General features: G+C 40.7%; 1 protein-coding gene and 1 long non-coding RNA gene across 5 annotated transcripts in view; one reads left to right on the top strand and one right to left on the bottom strand.

Annotated features, from left to right (window-relative positions):
- The window catches only part of hhatlb (hedgehog acyltransferase like, b), a 147,199-nt gene that overhangs the window by 111,606 nt on the left and 17,579 nt on the right, over positions 1-18,014 (top strand). For all 4 annotated transcript variants that reach the window (XM_062480289.1, XM_062480288.1, XM_062480291.1 and 1 more), the window contains one exon: positions 5,795-5,996. In XM_062480289.1, coding sequence (XP_062336273.1) covers positions 5,795-5,996 — 202 coding nt within the window. The remainder of the gene's footprint in view (positions 1-5,794; positions 5,997-18,014) is intronic.
- Positions 1-18,014, bottom strand: part of LOC134035300 (uncharacterized) — a 44,346-nt gene that overhangs the window by 19,738 nt on the left and 6,594 nt on the right. The gene's annotated exons all lie outside the window — the stretch shown is intronic.

Here is an 18,014-nt window from a genome sequence, read left to right on the forward strand (position 1 = left end):
CATCATAAATGTATTTAGGCCCTAAACCATTCAGTGCTTTATAAACAAACAGCAGGATTTTAAAGTCAATTCTCTGTTGGACAGGAAGCCAATGCAAAGACCTCAGAACTGGAGTGATATGATCCACTTTCTTGGTCTTAGTGAGGACTCGAGCTGCAGTGTTCTGAACCAGCTGCAGCGTTCTGATTGACTTTTTACAGAGACCTGTGAACACACCGTTACAGTAGTCGAGTCTACTGAAGACAAATGCATGGACAAGTTTCGCCAAATCCTGTTGAGACATAAGTCCTCTAACCCTTGATACATTCTTCAGGTGATAGTAGGCTGATTTTGTAATTGTCTTGATATGGCTGTTCAGGTTGAGATCTGAATCCATAACTAAACCTAGATTTCTGGCTTGGTTTGTGGTTTTTAACATCAGCGATTGAAGCTGAGCGCTGACTTTCAATCGTTCGTCCTTGGGACCAAAAACAGTTACTTCTGTTTTATCTTTATTTAATTGAAGAAAATTCAGGCACATCCAGTTGTTTGATTTTTCTTCAATACATTTACCTAGCCCTCTTATGAAAGTATAGTCCCCAGGTGATAAAGTTACGTAGATTTGTGTGTTGGCTGCATAATTATGATAACACACTTTGTTGTTTTTCATAATCTGAGCCAGTGGAAGCATGTAGATGTTGAACAGAAGAGGCCCCAGTATTGAACCTTGGGGAACACCACATGTCATCCTCGTCAGCTTTGATCTGTAATTGGCTACAGAACACAAAGTATTGTCAATCCTTCAAGTAAGATTCAAACCAGTTAAGTGCTGCGCCAGAGTCCTACCCAGACTATTAGTCTGTCTAGTAGAATGTCATGATCGACCGTGTCGAATAGCACTAAGATCCAGTAATACTAAAACTGAAGTTCTGCCACTGTCTGTGTTTAAGTGGATGTCGTTGAAGACCTTAACAAGAGCAGTTTCAGTACTGTGGTGCTGACGAAAACCGGACTGGAAGACATCAAAACAGTTATTTTCGGCCAAGAAGTTGTTCAGCTGTTGAAAAACCACATTTTCCATTATTTTACTTAAAAATGGGAGGTTTGATATTGGCCTATAATTTTTCATTATTTCGGGGTCTAAACTAGCCTTTTTAGGAGTGGTTTAATAACTGCAGTTTTTAGGGCTTGTGGGAAGACACCTGAGAGAAGGGATGTGTTTATAATTTGTAAAAGATCAGTGGTCATGGTGTGAATTATATATTTTTAAGTGTGTTGGTAGAATATCCAAGCTGCAGGAGGATGTTTTCAGATGTTGTATAATGTCTTCTAGGATATTTGGTTGCTTGAATGAAATTGTGTCATGATATTTGAATGGATGTTATTTAAAGATGGGGACAGCACATATCCTGTGGTTGGTGTGGAGGCACCGACTGCTTTTCTAATTTTATAAATTTTGTCAGAAAGAAAGGAGGCAAATTGATTGCATACCCAGGTGGATTGGAGCGTAGCAGTTACTGACACCAGAGGGTTTGTTAGTCTGTCAACGGTAGCAAATAAGGCACGTGTATTGTTATTGTTTTTGGTTATGATGTCAGAGAAGAAGGACTGCCTTGCATTTTTAAGTTCCAAATTATAATTGCAAAGTCTCTCTTTATAGATATCACAGTGAACCTGGAGATTAGTTCCAGTTCCGCTCAGCTTTCCAAAACTCTCTTTTCTCTATTCTGACCAGCGTGGCATTTCTCTAAGCCTATAGCAATTTATCTTTAAACCAGTGGAAATATGGCAATAGCCTGTTAAATCAAAACATAAATAGAGTACCAGGGATTTTCAAGTGTCCAGGAGCTGCTGCTCTAAGATTCTCACAGAAGAAAAACATGGATTTAAGAAGGTATTAGCAGATAAAATGCAAACATAGGCGAGAGCAAGCAGCAAAGCGTCTGCACTCAGCGTAGGAGATAGATGGAGAGTACCGGGTTGGACCCCCTTTTGCCTTCAGAACTGCCTTAATTCATCGTGGTATACTTTGAACAAGGTGTTGGAAACATTCCTCAGAGATTTTGGTCCATATTGACATGATAGCATCACGCAGTTGCTGCAGATTTGTTGGCTGCACATCCTTGATGCAAATCTCCCATTCCACCACATCCCAAAGTTGCTCTATTAGATTGAGATCTGGTGACTGTGGAGGCCATTGGAGTACAGTGAACTCATTACCATGTTCAAGAAACCAGTTTGAGATGATTTGAGCTTTGTGACATGGTGCATTATTCTGCTGGAAGTAGCCATCAGAAGATGGGTACACTGTGGTCATAAAGGAATGGTCAGCAACAACACTTAGCTAGGCTGTTGCGTTTAAACAATGTTAGTACTAAGGGGCCCAAAGTGTGCCAAGGATATATCCCCCACACCGTTACACCACCACCACCGCAGGATGGATCCATGCTTTCATGTTGTTTACGCCAAATTCTGACCCTACCATCTGAATGTCGCAGCTGAAATCGAGACTCATCAGACCAGGCAACTTTTTTCCAATCTTCTATTGTCCAATTTTGGTGAGCCTGTGCAAATTGTAGCCTTAGTTTCCTGTTCTTAGCTGTCAGGATTGGCACCCGGTGTGGTCTTCTGCTGCTGTAGCCCATCGGCTTCAAGGTTTGACGTGTTGTAAGTAAGTAAGTAAGTAAAGTTTATTTGTATAGCACCTCTCGCAGATAAAATCACAAAGTGCTTCACAACAAAATGCAATATAACACTACAAATAAAGAATACAGAACATTTCAATAGAAATAGAAACATGACAAACAACCATAAAAACCCCTCAACTAACTAAAAGTCTGCTTGAATAGCAAAGTCTTGAGTTGCTTTTTAAAAGCTTCGACAGAAGTTGCACACCGTAGAAAGGGAGGTAAGGCATTCCACAACCTAGGGGCCACTGCTGGGAATGATCGATCCCCTCTAGTTTTAAAATGGGTACAGGGAACCACTAAAAGCTTCTGACCCAATGACCTCAAATTACGGGTGGGGATATGAAGCTGTATTAAATCAGAAATGTAGTGAGGAACTTCTCCATTCAGGGCTCTGAAGGTGAGGACCAGGATTTTAAATTGAATTCTGTACTGGACTGGTAACCAGTGAAGTGATGCAAAAACAGGTGTAATGTGTGCTCTGTTGTTAATGTGCGTTAAAAGCCTTCCGGTCGAGCTCCTTCTTGTTCAAACAGGTAAAAAGACTTACAATAATCTAAACGAGAAGAAATAAAAGCATGAATAATCATTTCCAGTTCACCCTTGGACACTACTTTTCTTAATTTGGAAATATTCCTCAGTTGGAATAAACAGTTTCTAACTAATTGTTTGAGTGTTGACCCAAGGACATAGCTGAATCAAACACTACACCTGTCCACCCTCCTGAGGCTCGGCTGGACAGATGAGCCTAAGTCACCAATATGCTGCTTTATCTGCGGGATTTTACATTCAGGGGCAATAATTAGAGTTTCTGTTTTATCTGAGTTTAAAAGCAAAAAGTTGTCCCCCAAAAGTTGTGCTTTCAGAGATGGTATTCTGCATACCTTGGTTGTAACAAGTGGTTATTGGAGTTACTGTTGCCTTTCTATCATCTCGAACCAGTCAGCCCATTCTCCTCTGACCTCTGACATCAACAAGGCCTTTTCGTCCACACAACTGCCGCTCACTGGATATTTTCTCTTTTTCGGACCATTCTCTGCAAACCCTAGAGATGGTTGTGTGTGAAAATCCCAGTAGATCAGCAGTTTCTGAAATACTCAAACCAGCCCGTCTGGCACCAACAACCATGCCACATTCAAAGTCACTTAAATACCCTTTCTTCCCTATTCTGATGCTTGGTTTGAACTTCAGCAAGTTGTCTTGACCACGTCTACATGCCTAAATGCATTGAGTTGCTGCCATGTGATTGGCTGATTAGCTATGTGTTAACAAGCAATTGAACAGGCGTACCTAACAAAGTGACCGGTGAGTGTATATTCTCTCTCATATATATTTAGGGTTCCTCCGGTAGGAGAACCCTATTGTTATTGGTGGTATTATTATGGTTGTCCTCTGGGAGTCAATGACAGCCCCAAGACCAGAACTGTAAAAAGTTGGCATGTTGAAACTGCAGAGCATTAGTAACTACCATACCAAACATGGGCCACTTTAGACAGATGGTGGCGCTACAGGCCACACCCCAAATTTGCCAATTTTCAAAGTGATGCTATTTGCATCTAGCCTGGTCCTAAACAGACATTTACATTTACATACATTTAGTCATTTAGCAGACGCTCTTATCCAGAGCGACTTACAGTAAGTACAGGGACATTCTCCCCGAGGCAAGTAGGGTGAAGTGCCTTGCCCAAGGACACAACGTCATTTGGCACGGCTGGGAATCGAACTGGCAACCTTCAGATTACTAGCCCGCTTTCCTCACCGCGGTCTGGGATTGCTCCATTGACAAGCGTTAACTTCCTTGAAGGTGGGTACTCTGTTGAAGTTTAAAACTATTGGATCTGCCCAGAGCCACTCTGATCTGCCATAACCAATCGCTAGCGTTTGCCTTAGCCAACTCCTTCACCACTACTGTAACGGAGCTAGTTACCGTAGCTGGAAAATCTAACTTTTCCCGAACCCCGTGGGGAGGAGGGCCACAACATCATGGCCACCAACAAAACTCAGCAAGGATTGTTCTTGCTCCGGCTTTAACCCTTGTGCTGCCTTCGGGTCACGTGACCCAAAGGTTCATAACGAACCATCGTTGTGTTTACCCAATTTTACCCAATACAAAAACAAATAAAAATAATTTTCTTTTAACCTTTGCAATGTGGGGGGGTCTGAGACACCCCAACGGTTAAAAGAATATGCTTCACTTTGTTTTTGTATGCAGTAAATTCGTCGCAATACGACGGTGGGTCACAATGACTGATGGGTCAGAATGACCCGAAGATAACACAAGGGTTAACTTATGGATATTCGGCAGCGTTGCCACAACAGACCGAATAGCTTCACTCGCATCTTTCTCCGCCGCCATTACTGAACTACAACTCAAACTAATGCACGACACCAACGTCATCGTTCTCAGCCACTCCCTCTGTTCGCTGATTGGACATACAGAAAAATTGTTTCTGAAAACCGACTAATACACCGAAATCCCAGACCTAGTACAGAAGCAAAATCAAAATTGAGCGGAAGTACATAGGAGGGCAGAGCTAGGCTAATTTGCATCCTATTTGACCCAAAATTCTGAAATTCATTACATATGCCTTATTTTTGCACACATGATCTTCAGATCAAGCTTCTTACATGCACATAATTGGGCATGTCAAAATGTCACTTAAAGCATTTAATCTACCCCAAAAGTGATTATCTGTGAGAAAATCCTTATTCCACAACTTCTTGAAAATAGGAATGGGCAGGCTAAGGCTAAAATGGGCATGTACAGCTTCACTTTGAAAGTATATCAAATGATCATTGGAATAAGCTGGTCTTGACTGATTCTGTTCTAGCCCAGCAAAATGGGTAAGATTATTATTTTTTAATTGGCCTACCGACTTGGTTAACATCTGTTTCTAATGCGTTCCATGTGTTCAACCGAATAATGTATTGGGCTTCAAATACATCCTTATCATCTGCAATGTAATTGAAAATATGTTGTTTCTCTTCTCAAAAAATATTATTGTTTTACATTTTTTTATGATGAACTTAAATGCAGAATCCCCCTAACCCTACTTGTCTATGCATTGAATCAAATAAATCAGTCGCTGTAACGATCCTGGACCCCTTCTGTCTCTATCTCTCTTCAGATATGTGTACGACTACCTGGGAGGGAAGCATGAGAATGTTTTGGATGAGTTCATTGCAACAGTATGCACGTTTGGTGTCACCATCATGTGGCTAGGACCTTGCCAGGTAGTCTTCATCTGGGCTTTCTTCAACTGTTTTGGCCTCAACTTTGAACTTTGGACCACCAAATTCTTCTCCATGGAACCATTGGCCTCCCTAGAGGTAAGTCAAAGTTTTGAAAAGGTAAAAAAAAAATGGGGGAAAAGTTCTCAGGGTGTGGTTGAAGGGGATTGACCCAATAGCAGGGAGAGGCAAGACAGGCAAAAACAAAAGTATTTATTCTCAAAAACAGGAACACTGAGGGAATACTTACACAAACCACAACAAAGCGACAAGGACAGTCAAATGGAGCAGACGTATATAACCTTTACACAGGTCAGTGATCACACAATGGACAGTGTTGGGAAGGATACTTTCAAAACGTATTTTGTTACAGAATACATTCCCAAAAATGTAATTTGTGACGTAGTCCGTTACATTACTCAATCTGAGTAACGTATTCTGAATACTTGGATTACTTCCACATTGAATTTTATAAGTGTAGGAATGCGGCCATCAATTCCTGCTTACTAAACAGGCCTATTCTGGTGTCCCTTACAAAAAAGAAGTATATTAAAGTATACTAAAATATGGATAGTACACTTTTAGTTCACTTTTGATATACTTTTAAGAAGTATGCTTAGAAAATAGTTCACTTTTGATATACTTTTAAGAAGTATGCTTTTGTAACAAAAAATGGTATACATTTCTTCTGGAGTAGGATGTAGATTTTCTATTATTATACAGCAAAAACAGTCAAAATACTTTTAAAGTACTTTACAGGTAAAACATTTTAGATCCATCTTGTATATTCTAATTATTCATGTCTAGGAAAATCTATTATGCATTACACAGTGAATCTTTGGTAACCCTTCCTTTTACAGTCCCTTAAGTACTAGGTATTTACATAGAAAGTAAAGGGTATGTTATGTGTTTTATTGGGTATTACCGATTGGTACCAAGGTGGTAAATATCTAGATAATTTGAAGTATTTACCCATTAACTAAATACTAACGTGCTGGTCATTACTGGGTATGTTTTCTGTATTATTGGGTATTACCGATTGGTACCAAGGTGGTAAATACCTGATAATTCGAAGTATTTACCCATTAACCCTCGTGCTGCCTTCGGGTCACATGACCCAAAGGTTCATAACGAACCATCGTTGTGTTTACCCAATTTTACCCCATACAAAAACAAATACAAATAATTTTCTTTTAACCATTCCAATGTGGGGGGTCTGATACAGCCCGACAGTTAAAAGAAAATGCTTCACTTTGTTTTTGTATGAGGTAAATTTGTCACAATACGACGGTGGGTCACAATGACTGATGGGTCAGAATGACCCGAAGATAACACAAGGGTTAACTAAATAATAACGTGCTGGTTTTTACTGGGTAATTTTCACTGGCCCTAATTAGGTAAAATCAGAAGACAAAACTTAGTATTTACCTGAAACTTATAAATATTACTATTTAAATACCGCTGGTAGTAAGTTGGTAACTACGGGAGATATATATGGTAAATTATAACGTGTTATTGGGTAAATACCACTGCTACTAAGTAGGTAAAGACGGCCAAGCTCCAGCAGAATTGCGAACAAAATACTCTACTGTTACCCTGCAGTTACCTAAGGTTTATGTCGGTAACAGTCCACGTCTAATGAGAATATAAGATAGTACTTTACAATAAAATACCTTTTCAGATACATTTATCGATGATGGCCTCATTTACTTGGCTGGTATACCTACCTCCGCGGGAAGAGTTTTCCTCTACTGTCATGGTAAATCTTCTTGGATACTGGGTATGTTCTTGCGCATGTTTGGACTATTTACTCAAGGCTGATATATGCTTCTGCGTTTTTCGAAAAACGGACACATGGGAACGCCCTCGTCTCCGTGAAACGCCCTCTACGAGCTCTCCGTCAGCCCTCGGAGAGCCCCGGAGAGCTCGACGTGCACCTCCTAAACTATCCGTCGTAATTTCGGAGAGCGACGGAGAGCTACGGAGACCCCCTTGGCTGTGATTGGTCAGTATTAACAACCGCTTGCGTCAGGGGCGGTTGCCGTGATAAACAGGACGAACAGAATCCTTTGACCGCCATTGCTGTAAGTTTTTAGAATTCATATTTCAGCTAAACAGTAAATGTAAATCAGCATCTGAATTAAAATGTGACGAGAAACGGGCAGTGTAGTTGCTGAAAATGTGAGTATTTTATTGCTGAAACAGCTAATTTGTAAATTTGCTCCGACTTCTCGATAACCTAGGTAAATACACACTCGACGACGACTTACAAAAAACCGTTGCGCCACCTACTCTTCTGGCGGTGAATTGTTTTCAGCAGCCACAGCCTACGGAAAACCATTAACGAAGTCTATCCGTCCGTATCCGTGCGTATCCGTGCGCCCTCCCATCCGTAAACGGAGACGCAGAAGCATATTTCGGCCTTGATAGCTGGGCCTTGTAGTTTTCTATGAAAGAAGCATATACACGTCTCTCAAGCTCAGACCCTAATTATCAAGATTTTCACATTTTGGGCTTAATATCTTCTACATATTATTGGTGATACTGATCAGTCAACAGCTTTGCATCTGGTTTTCAGTAATATAGCATATGCTAAAAAAGGTGATTAAAAGGTTCATTTTCAATCATATAAATCCATAATCATTACCCATCCTTATAATTACAACAGTGTGATGTTTTTTCCACAACAATGCCTCTCCTCAGGTTGACTCTGGCAGTCCTGTACTGTGCCTCATCCCCAGACCTGAAGGCACCACTCCTCTCCTTCAACAGCACTTTGACTTTTTTTTGTCATCCAGGGATTCTGGTTAGGAAACACCCGGATGCACCTGTCCACTGTGACAGTGTCGACACAGTGTTTGATGTAGCACAGAACAGTTGAGGTGTACACTTCCAGGTCCTGGTGCTTGAAAATATCCCAGTTGGTGTTTTCAAAACAGTCCTGCAGCTGCTGAGAGGCATCATCAGGCCAAGTTTTAACAGTCTTTGTTAACCCTCGTGCTGCCTTCGGGTCATTCTGACCCATCAGTCATTGTGACCCACCGTCGTATTGCGACAAATTTACCTCATACAAAAACAAAGTGAAGCATTTTCTTTTAACTGTCGGGCTGTCTCAGACCCCCCACATTGGAATGGTTAAAAGAAAATTATTTTTATTTGTTTTTGTATTGGGTAAAATTGGGTAAACACAACAATGGTTCGTTATGAACCTTTGGGTCATGTGACCCGAAGGCAGCACGAGGGTTAACAACAATGGCCGCCGAAAAATTATGTATATACGTAACGGCGAGTTGCAATTGGAAGCGAAATGAAACAGGAGCTAGGAGTGAGGGTGGGGTCTTGGTCAGCCCACAATTTCCAGAAAGGATGTGTGTGTGTGTCTCGCCAAGCTCACGCGTGTGTCAAGGGGCAGGATGAGTCTGTTCGCGCTGTGGAGCAATTCAATTTAATTCAATCATATTTTGACATATCAAGGTGAAATTGCGTATGGTAAGGCATGTATACCAATTTTCAGGCATTTTGGAGTTATGGGGCGCTGGGGAAATCACGTAGACTTTAGGTGTGGCTTATAGCGCCACCTATGGCCCACTAGCCATCTGGGAGTAGTGAGTGTTGTATCATTGGACCAAATTAGAAAAAATCAGGTCAAGGACTTTTTGAGCTATTGAGCCATTTCACGGAGAAGAGGAAAAATAATAATAAGAATACTAACAAAAATAATAATAGGTTTCCTCCTACTGGAGGAACCCTAAATATAGCTGCAGGCAGCAATGGCGGGTTCCTCCTCAACATTGCAAACCATTACAAAATTGACATGACACAGACATGTATTTCATAAATGTACACAACATTTCAAGACAATTGGATCAATGTCATATTTTAAGGCATTTTTTTAAATTCTTCACAAATTGTCTCTGTAGAGACAAATCCATGCTGCTGACATTATGCATTCTTAAGACTTTTTTGTTCCCAATGAGCAATAAGGCATGCGTACCAACTTTCAGACATCTTGGCCTGACGGGGTCAAAATGCCACCCTTTTGAAAGTGACAAGTTTGAAGTGTGTTCTGTAAGGCCACCTTTGCTCTGTTCAGGCCCATCATGCAGAGATCCATTCTTTAAAAGCTTTGACTCAGGACTGGGAATGACATCACACCTGAGTTCAGGGTTGCCAGGTCTGGCAAAGATTTCCAGCCCAACGAGTGCTCAAAACCAACCCCAAATGCCTGAAAAGTAGCCCAATATTTGTTGGGTGTACAACAGAGGAGTTACCACATTTATCCAATAGATGCCTCCATAGTTAAAATATAAAAATGACTGGTGGATTAATATTTTCCTTGTTTTCTGCTATCCTCACGTTTCATTGGTTCATTACAACAAATTATTTGATTGTGCGGTTTCCTATCACCACCGAACAGAGACATGGAGCAACAATTACTTTATGAAAGTGAGGTGACAAGTGTGTGAAGGTTATGGACTCTTCTCGTTCTCCCACACACTTTCCCCATCCGTGCTATTTCCCTCTCACCCAGCACAGGTCACCCCAAGACAGAAATGCGGCGGCCGCACTAGGTTTAGAATTAGCCCAAAAATCTGGCACCCGTTATCTATACATTTTCACCCGCGGCTCTCTTTTCCAAAATCCCCGATTTGGTTTGAAAACCGTGAACATTGAATCTCTGCCTGAGTTGATCTTGTTCTAAAATCTCAGTCAATGCAGAATTGACAAGAGTCATGAGGACAACTAGGATAAGTCAGATACCACATTCAGCTGCTTACGAGTGTAACTGGTGGTGTAGCTACTTGGTTGGAACTAACTGTTGTTTACACATTCATATTCAAATTATACACAAACAACAAGAAAACAACAAGAAAATCTCAATTTAGCATAACTACATATGTGTCCTACACAACATACATACTGAATTTTAAGTCAATTGGAGTTCATTAGAAGATATTTGTACGTTTTTCAAAATGTTCACCCTACATGGCGGACTGTATGGGTCCCCACTGTATGGTTTCCCATGATAAATAAGCATGTATAGCAAGTTTTAGACATTTTAGACTGATGGGGTGGAAATGCCATCACTTTGAAAATTGACAATTGGGTTGTGGCCTGTAGCGGCACCTATGGGCAGTGGTGGGCCATTTGTGGTGTGCTAATTACTCATGGCTTATACTTTCAATGTTCCAGAACTTGGACAGACAATTTTTTATTATTGCATACAAAATCGGAAATGCAATTACACCAAGGTCACAAGGGCCTATGCTATAAAACCAAGGGGTCTGGGCAGGCGCGGATTAATGCACAGGCTTGCCTAGGCTGCAGCCTAGGGGCCCCGCGTGTGCAGGGGGCCCCGGATTGGCCGGATTGTGTTTTAATATTTTAAATGTACTTTAGCGCGAACAACATAAAGACGCTAATTGGCCCATAAGAAAATTTAAAAAATTAAAAGGCAGATGATTGGGTAGATGTGATTCGGGTCACATCTGTCCAATCAGCTGCTTCTGGTCAAATCATGTCAGACAATCATTTTCATCACTCACTGCTATATGGCATAGTGCAGAATGGCCGAAAGAAAATATTTAAGTGGAGCACTAAAACACAAAACACAGAAATTAAAAGAACAACAAGAACAAGATATACGAAAACACATCCCTAAATTGACAGGATTCTTCAAGCCTGCTGAATCTCAATCAACATCCAGTCGAAACCATGATCCACAGCAGGACTGCCAGCTAGCATCATCGGCTAACATCGTTCACGTTATCAGTGACAGCACTCCGGCTATTTTTGCCTGTAACCAACGCCAGCGGGGAGCGCTCTTTTTCGAAACTGGGACTAATTAAAAATAGACTCAGATCCACGATGGGCCAAAACCGACTCAATCACCTGTCTCTGATGTGCATTGAAAATGATGTTCTGCGCAAATTGGATTTTACCAGCCTCATTAAGGACTTCTCTGCCAGAAAATCAAGAAAGAACACATTGTAAAGGTAGGACTAGAGATACAATGTGTGTGTGGGGGGGGGGGCTCACACAAAGAGCAGCCTAAGGGGCCCCTGACCAACTTAATCCGCCCCTGGGTCTGGGTGGGGGCATGGTCAGCCCACCCTTTTCAGAAAAGCTTGGATGTGCGTGTGTCAAGGGAACAGAATGTGTGTGTGAGAATTTGGAGCACGTGCGCTGAGGAGCATAGGGACAAAGGGTTTGGGGAAAAAGCCCTAGCAATTAGCCAAGCATGCGTATTTCACAATAAATCTACTTTTCGTCTTACATTCAACTTGTTCTCAGATTTGTGTATTAAACATTCTCAAGTCTTCATATGAACTGGTGATTGAATCATATGAACTGGTGATTGAATCAGAGTATCAGTTTTTTACCAGCGGATGTCTAAATCATTATTTTAGCATTAGCAATAAATTACATTTCCTTTATTTCAATCCATTTTGAAGATATTAAGTTGCCTTTGCACATGGTAACATGTTGTAGTGTTTTCCTCGTGACATACCAAGTTTGGTGTTGATATCTCAAAGATTTGGTGAGATATGACTCAACTTCCTGTTTGGTTGCTTTGCTGCCAATTTTGATTGGCTCTACCGGACAAACAGTTTTGAAAATCAAGATTCCATTAATAACTTCAGTAAGGGTTGCCGATTCTGGGGAAGATTGGACAAACATTGTAGGAGGAGAAGCGAAAAAAATTGTTTCCTTGGGCAAAGAGGACTCTTTGCCCAAGGAGGATTTTATTTTGAGAATGGTCAAGAACAAGATTGTTTAACACTAGAACTACAACAGATTAGCAAAGGCACTCAAGACTGCTAGCAATTTTTTGGACAGACAATTAAAGTTGCTAAGCAACAATCAAACATGGGAAAGATTTACCACATTAAGTCCTGTGCAGTCAATATGACCGTGCATGGTAGTTATAGGTGTAGTATAAATAATTATATTTTCTTTGTCATTTGTGTAATTTATATTATAAGACATTATAAATGACAAGGCAATTTTAGTAAAAGTCAGGAACCAGCAGGATTGTATTATTTATTCTACAACATGTATTGAACATTTACATTTCAAAACTGTCAAAATGAGCCCTGGTCTTGGTCTTGACTTGGTCTCTGGACCTCTCAAAGTCTTGGTCTTGTCTCTGTCTCGATACACATTTTGGTCTTGGTCTCGGTGAAGGTGGTCTTGACTACAACACTAGTGGTAGCACCAATAATTGTGAAGGATAAGGCGTCTTCCCAGTCTTTTCTAGTTCTTTCCGCCCCAGCTATCAGTGCATTAAATTCAATCAATGAGTCCCACCGCTCATTTGCATCACAGTAAGTGAACACGAAATGTTGTAAGGCCAACAGAGCAAGAGTCTCATTTTTGATAGTGCAGTAGCCTAGGCCTATAGGCTATGGTTATTTAATAATCCCCCTCCAAAAATACAAAAGAAAGTTCCAAAACAAATAAAACAATATTAGGCTATATGGCCTTATTTTGCGGTAGTCAGTAGAAGACCTAATGTAAACCTTCCAACTGTTCGTCTGGTCCAATGCTTGTGTACAGGCCTTTAGTGACCAAGTCTCTCCACTCCAGCCACTCCAAACGTTGTCGCCCTTTTAAATTGGAGGTGGACGCGAGCAGGGTGGGCGCAGGTGCAGCGCTTTTTCAGAAGGATGGGGCTGGTCTTGATCATCCCGTTTCCTATTACTCCCCCAAGTTCAACAAGCACCAGTTGAACTAGGCCGAACACAAACGAGCCATTAATCGTTTCTTTGATTATTATTTTTAATTAATGCTGGTACCTGAACGGAGAAATTGGGTTGTAGGCCTCTTAGGCCTACTGTTTTGTCCATTTTAGGTGTAAGGACCAGAATAAGGTAAAATGCTCAGTTTTCATTGTTTTATGTCTTTTGGAATAATGAAATAGCCTAATGGTATTACAGATACACAGGCCTTTATCCTTTACATTTAGTGGTGCTACCACATCTTAAATGTGCTCAACATTTGTGTTAAATTTGTTTTACATTTATTAAGCAAATTAACAATTTAAAGACTCTGACTCAGTGGTGCGCTTCAGGCTAAAGCCCTATTTGCAAATCTTTATTGCATTATTTTACTGAATCCCGTTGAAAATTTCTTGCAACTATGTAGTTGAAAACTACATAAAACTTGAAGGCAAATCAAAATGTTATTCGCAATACTTCTGACCTCGTTTTGAGCCCATAAAACCTCTAGTGACAAAAAATGTCAGTGCAGGGTCTTTAAGAATAACCAGAGCCATAGAAAAAGAGAGTTGCGACACTTCCATAGACTCCCATTGTTATCGAGGAATGCGGAAGTAAAGCGTGTCACATGCGACCTATAGATCAAAACATTGTATTTTCCATCGTTCAACCCCATTCATTGTCAGTGTCTCCGAAGCAAGTTAGCTGCTAAATTGATGAAAATCCTGCATTTTTTCATATTTCAACCACCACATATCAATTGTTATTAGTAGTATTATATATAGCCAGCTTTAGTTAAAGTTTATCGTAAGATATAGCTTGTTAGATTATAAATTCAGTTAGAGGTAGACTGTAGGTCTAGTATCTAACGCAGTGGTTCTCAAACTTTTTACCATGAGTACCACCTTAGAAATTATGTGGCTCTCCAAGTACCACCAGAATTAAAATAAAGTAGCGTAGGCCTTTAACAAGTATAAATTGTACTGCATCAAAACATGAATATTCAAATACTGGAGTCAAACAAAATAAGCAATTGCCTTGCATTAATCATTCACAGAGATAAATTGAACATTGAAAATTATGAAAAGTAGACCCTACTGTGATATTCTCAAGTAATGCATTCAAATGGAATGTAGGCTACTTATAAGAAGAATAAAAATAGAATAAGGTAATGACGACTCTGGGCCTATCATGCTTAGTGAGAGGGGTGTGCGTGGCTCTATGAACAGAGTGCTACGGTGTCTGGGTCGATTGCGGTTAGCTTTAGCCTCAGACTTGGTTCCGCATCCAACCTGCTTCTATATTTAGTCTTAATGGAGGCGAGAGAAGAGAAGCCTTTCTCGCATAAATAAGTGGTGGTGAATGGATTTGGGAAAGCTAACGGCGTTAGCTTTTCGCTGCGTCAGATATTCACTGCGTCGCTGCTTCCAAAAGTCCAACAATGTCTGGCCTCTGAAGGTTGACTTCAATGTGTCGTCACAGGACAGTTCAATTAAAAGCTCCTGCTCAAGAGCCGATAGTTTCTCCTCCAGGACGTCAGAAGCCTTAAGAACAAACAGATCGCGCATCCATGTATTCCCCTGCGCAATTGCAGGGAAATATTCAGCAAACTGTTGTCGGAGACATTTCAGGTGCTCAGCAATGTTGTCCCTGACTTGATCAGCGAGCCTGAGGTCATTGTCAGAGAGAAAAGTCTCCAGATTAAGGAACGCTGACACATCACCAGTCCTTATTGGGTGTGCTTTGCCTTCGGCAAGGGCACAACCTTTGTTCTCTCACATATATATTATTGTGAGAGAACAAAGGTTTTCCTGTTTCTCTTTATTATTGTTATTCCAACTTCTTAGTTCTTCCGTAGGTTTTTTGGCCTTTAACTAGTCCTGCATACTTTCACCGATTCCTACAATTTTTGTATCAAAACATTCAGCTCCTTCAGGAGATGTTGGCTATGACTTTTGGTATTTCTCACTTTTATACTTTTTAAGACATTAAGGTTTTTGTGCAAATTATTCTCCCATTAAAAGTAATGGTAAATCCTTTCAAATCATTAAAAAGCTTCCTCCTCTTTCAAACGTAGCTACTTCAGCATACTTTCAGCTAGAGACACCATTCAACCTTTAAAGATCCTGTAAAGTGGACCTGGAAACGAGTTTTAAGTTCGCCACACCACAGAATAATGTGTTATTAACTACCCATCCAAATTCAAATGAAAAAATAACACCGACAACTATGTTAAATTAGGGTTTGAAATCGTGAAAAAATCAGCAGTCTTCTCTGCTTGAGACTGGGGGGGCGTGTCGCCTGAAGGAGCTGAAGCTCCGCCCCTCGCTGCCGAGTGCCTACCTCCGACCCAGATAATGGACGCTATGTCAAGCCGAACAAAACCGTATAGATTTTAGAATTTATTTGTTCAACGAGTGAAACATACAGATGCATATAAATGAAATGTTCCCCTGAGCTGTAACAGTAACAGTACTTCTAACACATTAGCTACCATTTCACCAAAATACCATCATTTTAAACCGAGTAGCCTAATATCAATTTAGCGGTTTGCACTAACTCATAGCAGAGATACCTCTGGAAAAGATATCTAGTATAATTATAACAAGCACACAGAACTGAGTGATGAACTGCTGGCGGCGGTGTATGGTCCAGGTGCGACCGGAGGATGAACGGCCGGAGGGGCGATGCTCGGTACGGCTCAGCGCTGCAAGAGAAGCTGTGTGTTGGTGAACCCCGTCTGTCTCTGGTCCATGTTAAAACTGTCCGCCGTGAAATGGTCAGTGCAGAGGCGGCTGTTGGAGTTTATCCGAAGCTTTCCATGAGCGTGGCTCTTCACAAAATCTATCCACCTATTTTTCCTTTCATTATCAATAGGGAACTTAAATGGCGTTGCAGCGCAGCTGGAGTTATTGCATCCAGGGAAGATGCAGTTGCGGGTGGTGGGAGACATCCGGAAGCTAGCTAGCTAGCTGATGTAGGCTACAATAACAGTACAGCAGGAGGAGCCATTCAGTGATCTGATGTAGATAGGGCGAAATGACGTAGATAGGGCATTTTTTGGCTCCGCCCATTAAAACCTGATCTGAAAACGGAAGAGAAACTGTTCTTCGGTTTAACTCCACATTTCAGTGTGACAAAGTTTTAGCGCTTTGCACATGCTTTCAGGAACTCATTTCACACGTATATAATGTACTTAGAAGCAAAACATGGAATTTACTTTACAGGATCTTTAAAATGTTCACAAGACATTCAGCTATTCCCAAATGATTCAGCTTTTTCAAATATTCAGCCAATTTTGAATTATGACAGTTTGAAATACATTAAAATGTTTGCTCCTTCTTGATTTTTATGAATGAGCAGCCAGAAGAGTGGCACACTTTTTTTCACACTCTTTTTCTGATATTCAACTAAATTGTCAAACAAATTCCTCTAACGTTAATATAGTTTAACTTACAGAAACAAGTTATACCTTAAAATGTAGGGAAAATTGTCCTCTTTCAGCCAATGTAACTACTAAAGAGCTCACATTTACAGATTTTCAGCTATGAGCCTTGAAGCGAGAGCAGCCTTTCAAATTCTCTCACTAACTTCAATGGAGAGGTGGGTAAAATCCGTCAGAGAAAGCAAGAAGGAAGACTATTTTGAAACTGCCGGTACAGGGCCGGTGTTGGACCGAATTCTCACTCCCCCGCAGAATCCCACTCCCCTACGCGTGAACACGCACTGCCTTCCTAGCGTATTGCTAGTTGTAGTTTGACGATCCGAGGCGATTTTTACAAGCCTAGGTTGGCGATTTTTACAAGCCTAGGTTCCCTCGTCTTAGGCTTTGAGGAAACGGTCATTAGGCTATTTAATTCATGTTTCATCAAAATATCTGTTATGTTGTGCTGCACTTTAGAGCCTATACGATTAGTATGTCGTGCTACTCGTAAAATCCGAATGATTGTCTCAAGAAAATAGACGTACTTTGGAGCTGCACTTGAAAAACGATGTTGATGTCGATGTTGTGCTACACTGTCCTATTATCGGAATGAGGGTAATATGTGAATTATGTTGTAGTTGCGACTGCTGTTGTCACTGTCTGGTAAAAGCGAGCATCGTTCTTTGTATTCATTTGTACGAATCACTTTTAGTAGAACCATTCACTTCTGATTCTTGATTACGTTGTACTTGCCGTTATAGGTATACTTACTAAATGCACTATATGCCAATTCATTGGCATATAATCGTCTGGTAAATGAGTATAGCTACATTATTTTACAAATGTAGGCTATATAAAAAGGCCCCTGCTCACAGGTCCCTCCTACCAGAATTCTACTTCTATTTCCCTCTCAGTAAACTACTTGCCACACAACTGTTTTGTGTTTACAATCATATCCATTTTATAGATCCT

Source organism: Osmerus eperlanus, chromosome 15, assembly GCF_963692335.1.
Source record: "Osmerus eperlanus chromosome 15, fOsmEpe2.1, whole genome shotgun sequence".
NCBI classification, from domain to species: Eukaryota; Metazoa; Chordata; class Actinopteri; order Osmeriformes; family Osmeridae; genus Osmerus; species Osmerus eperlanus.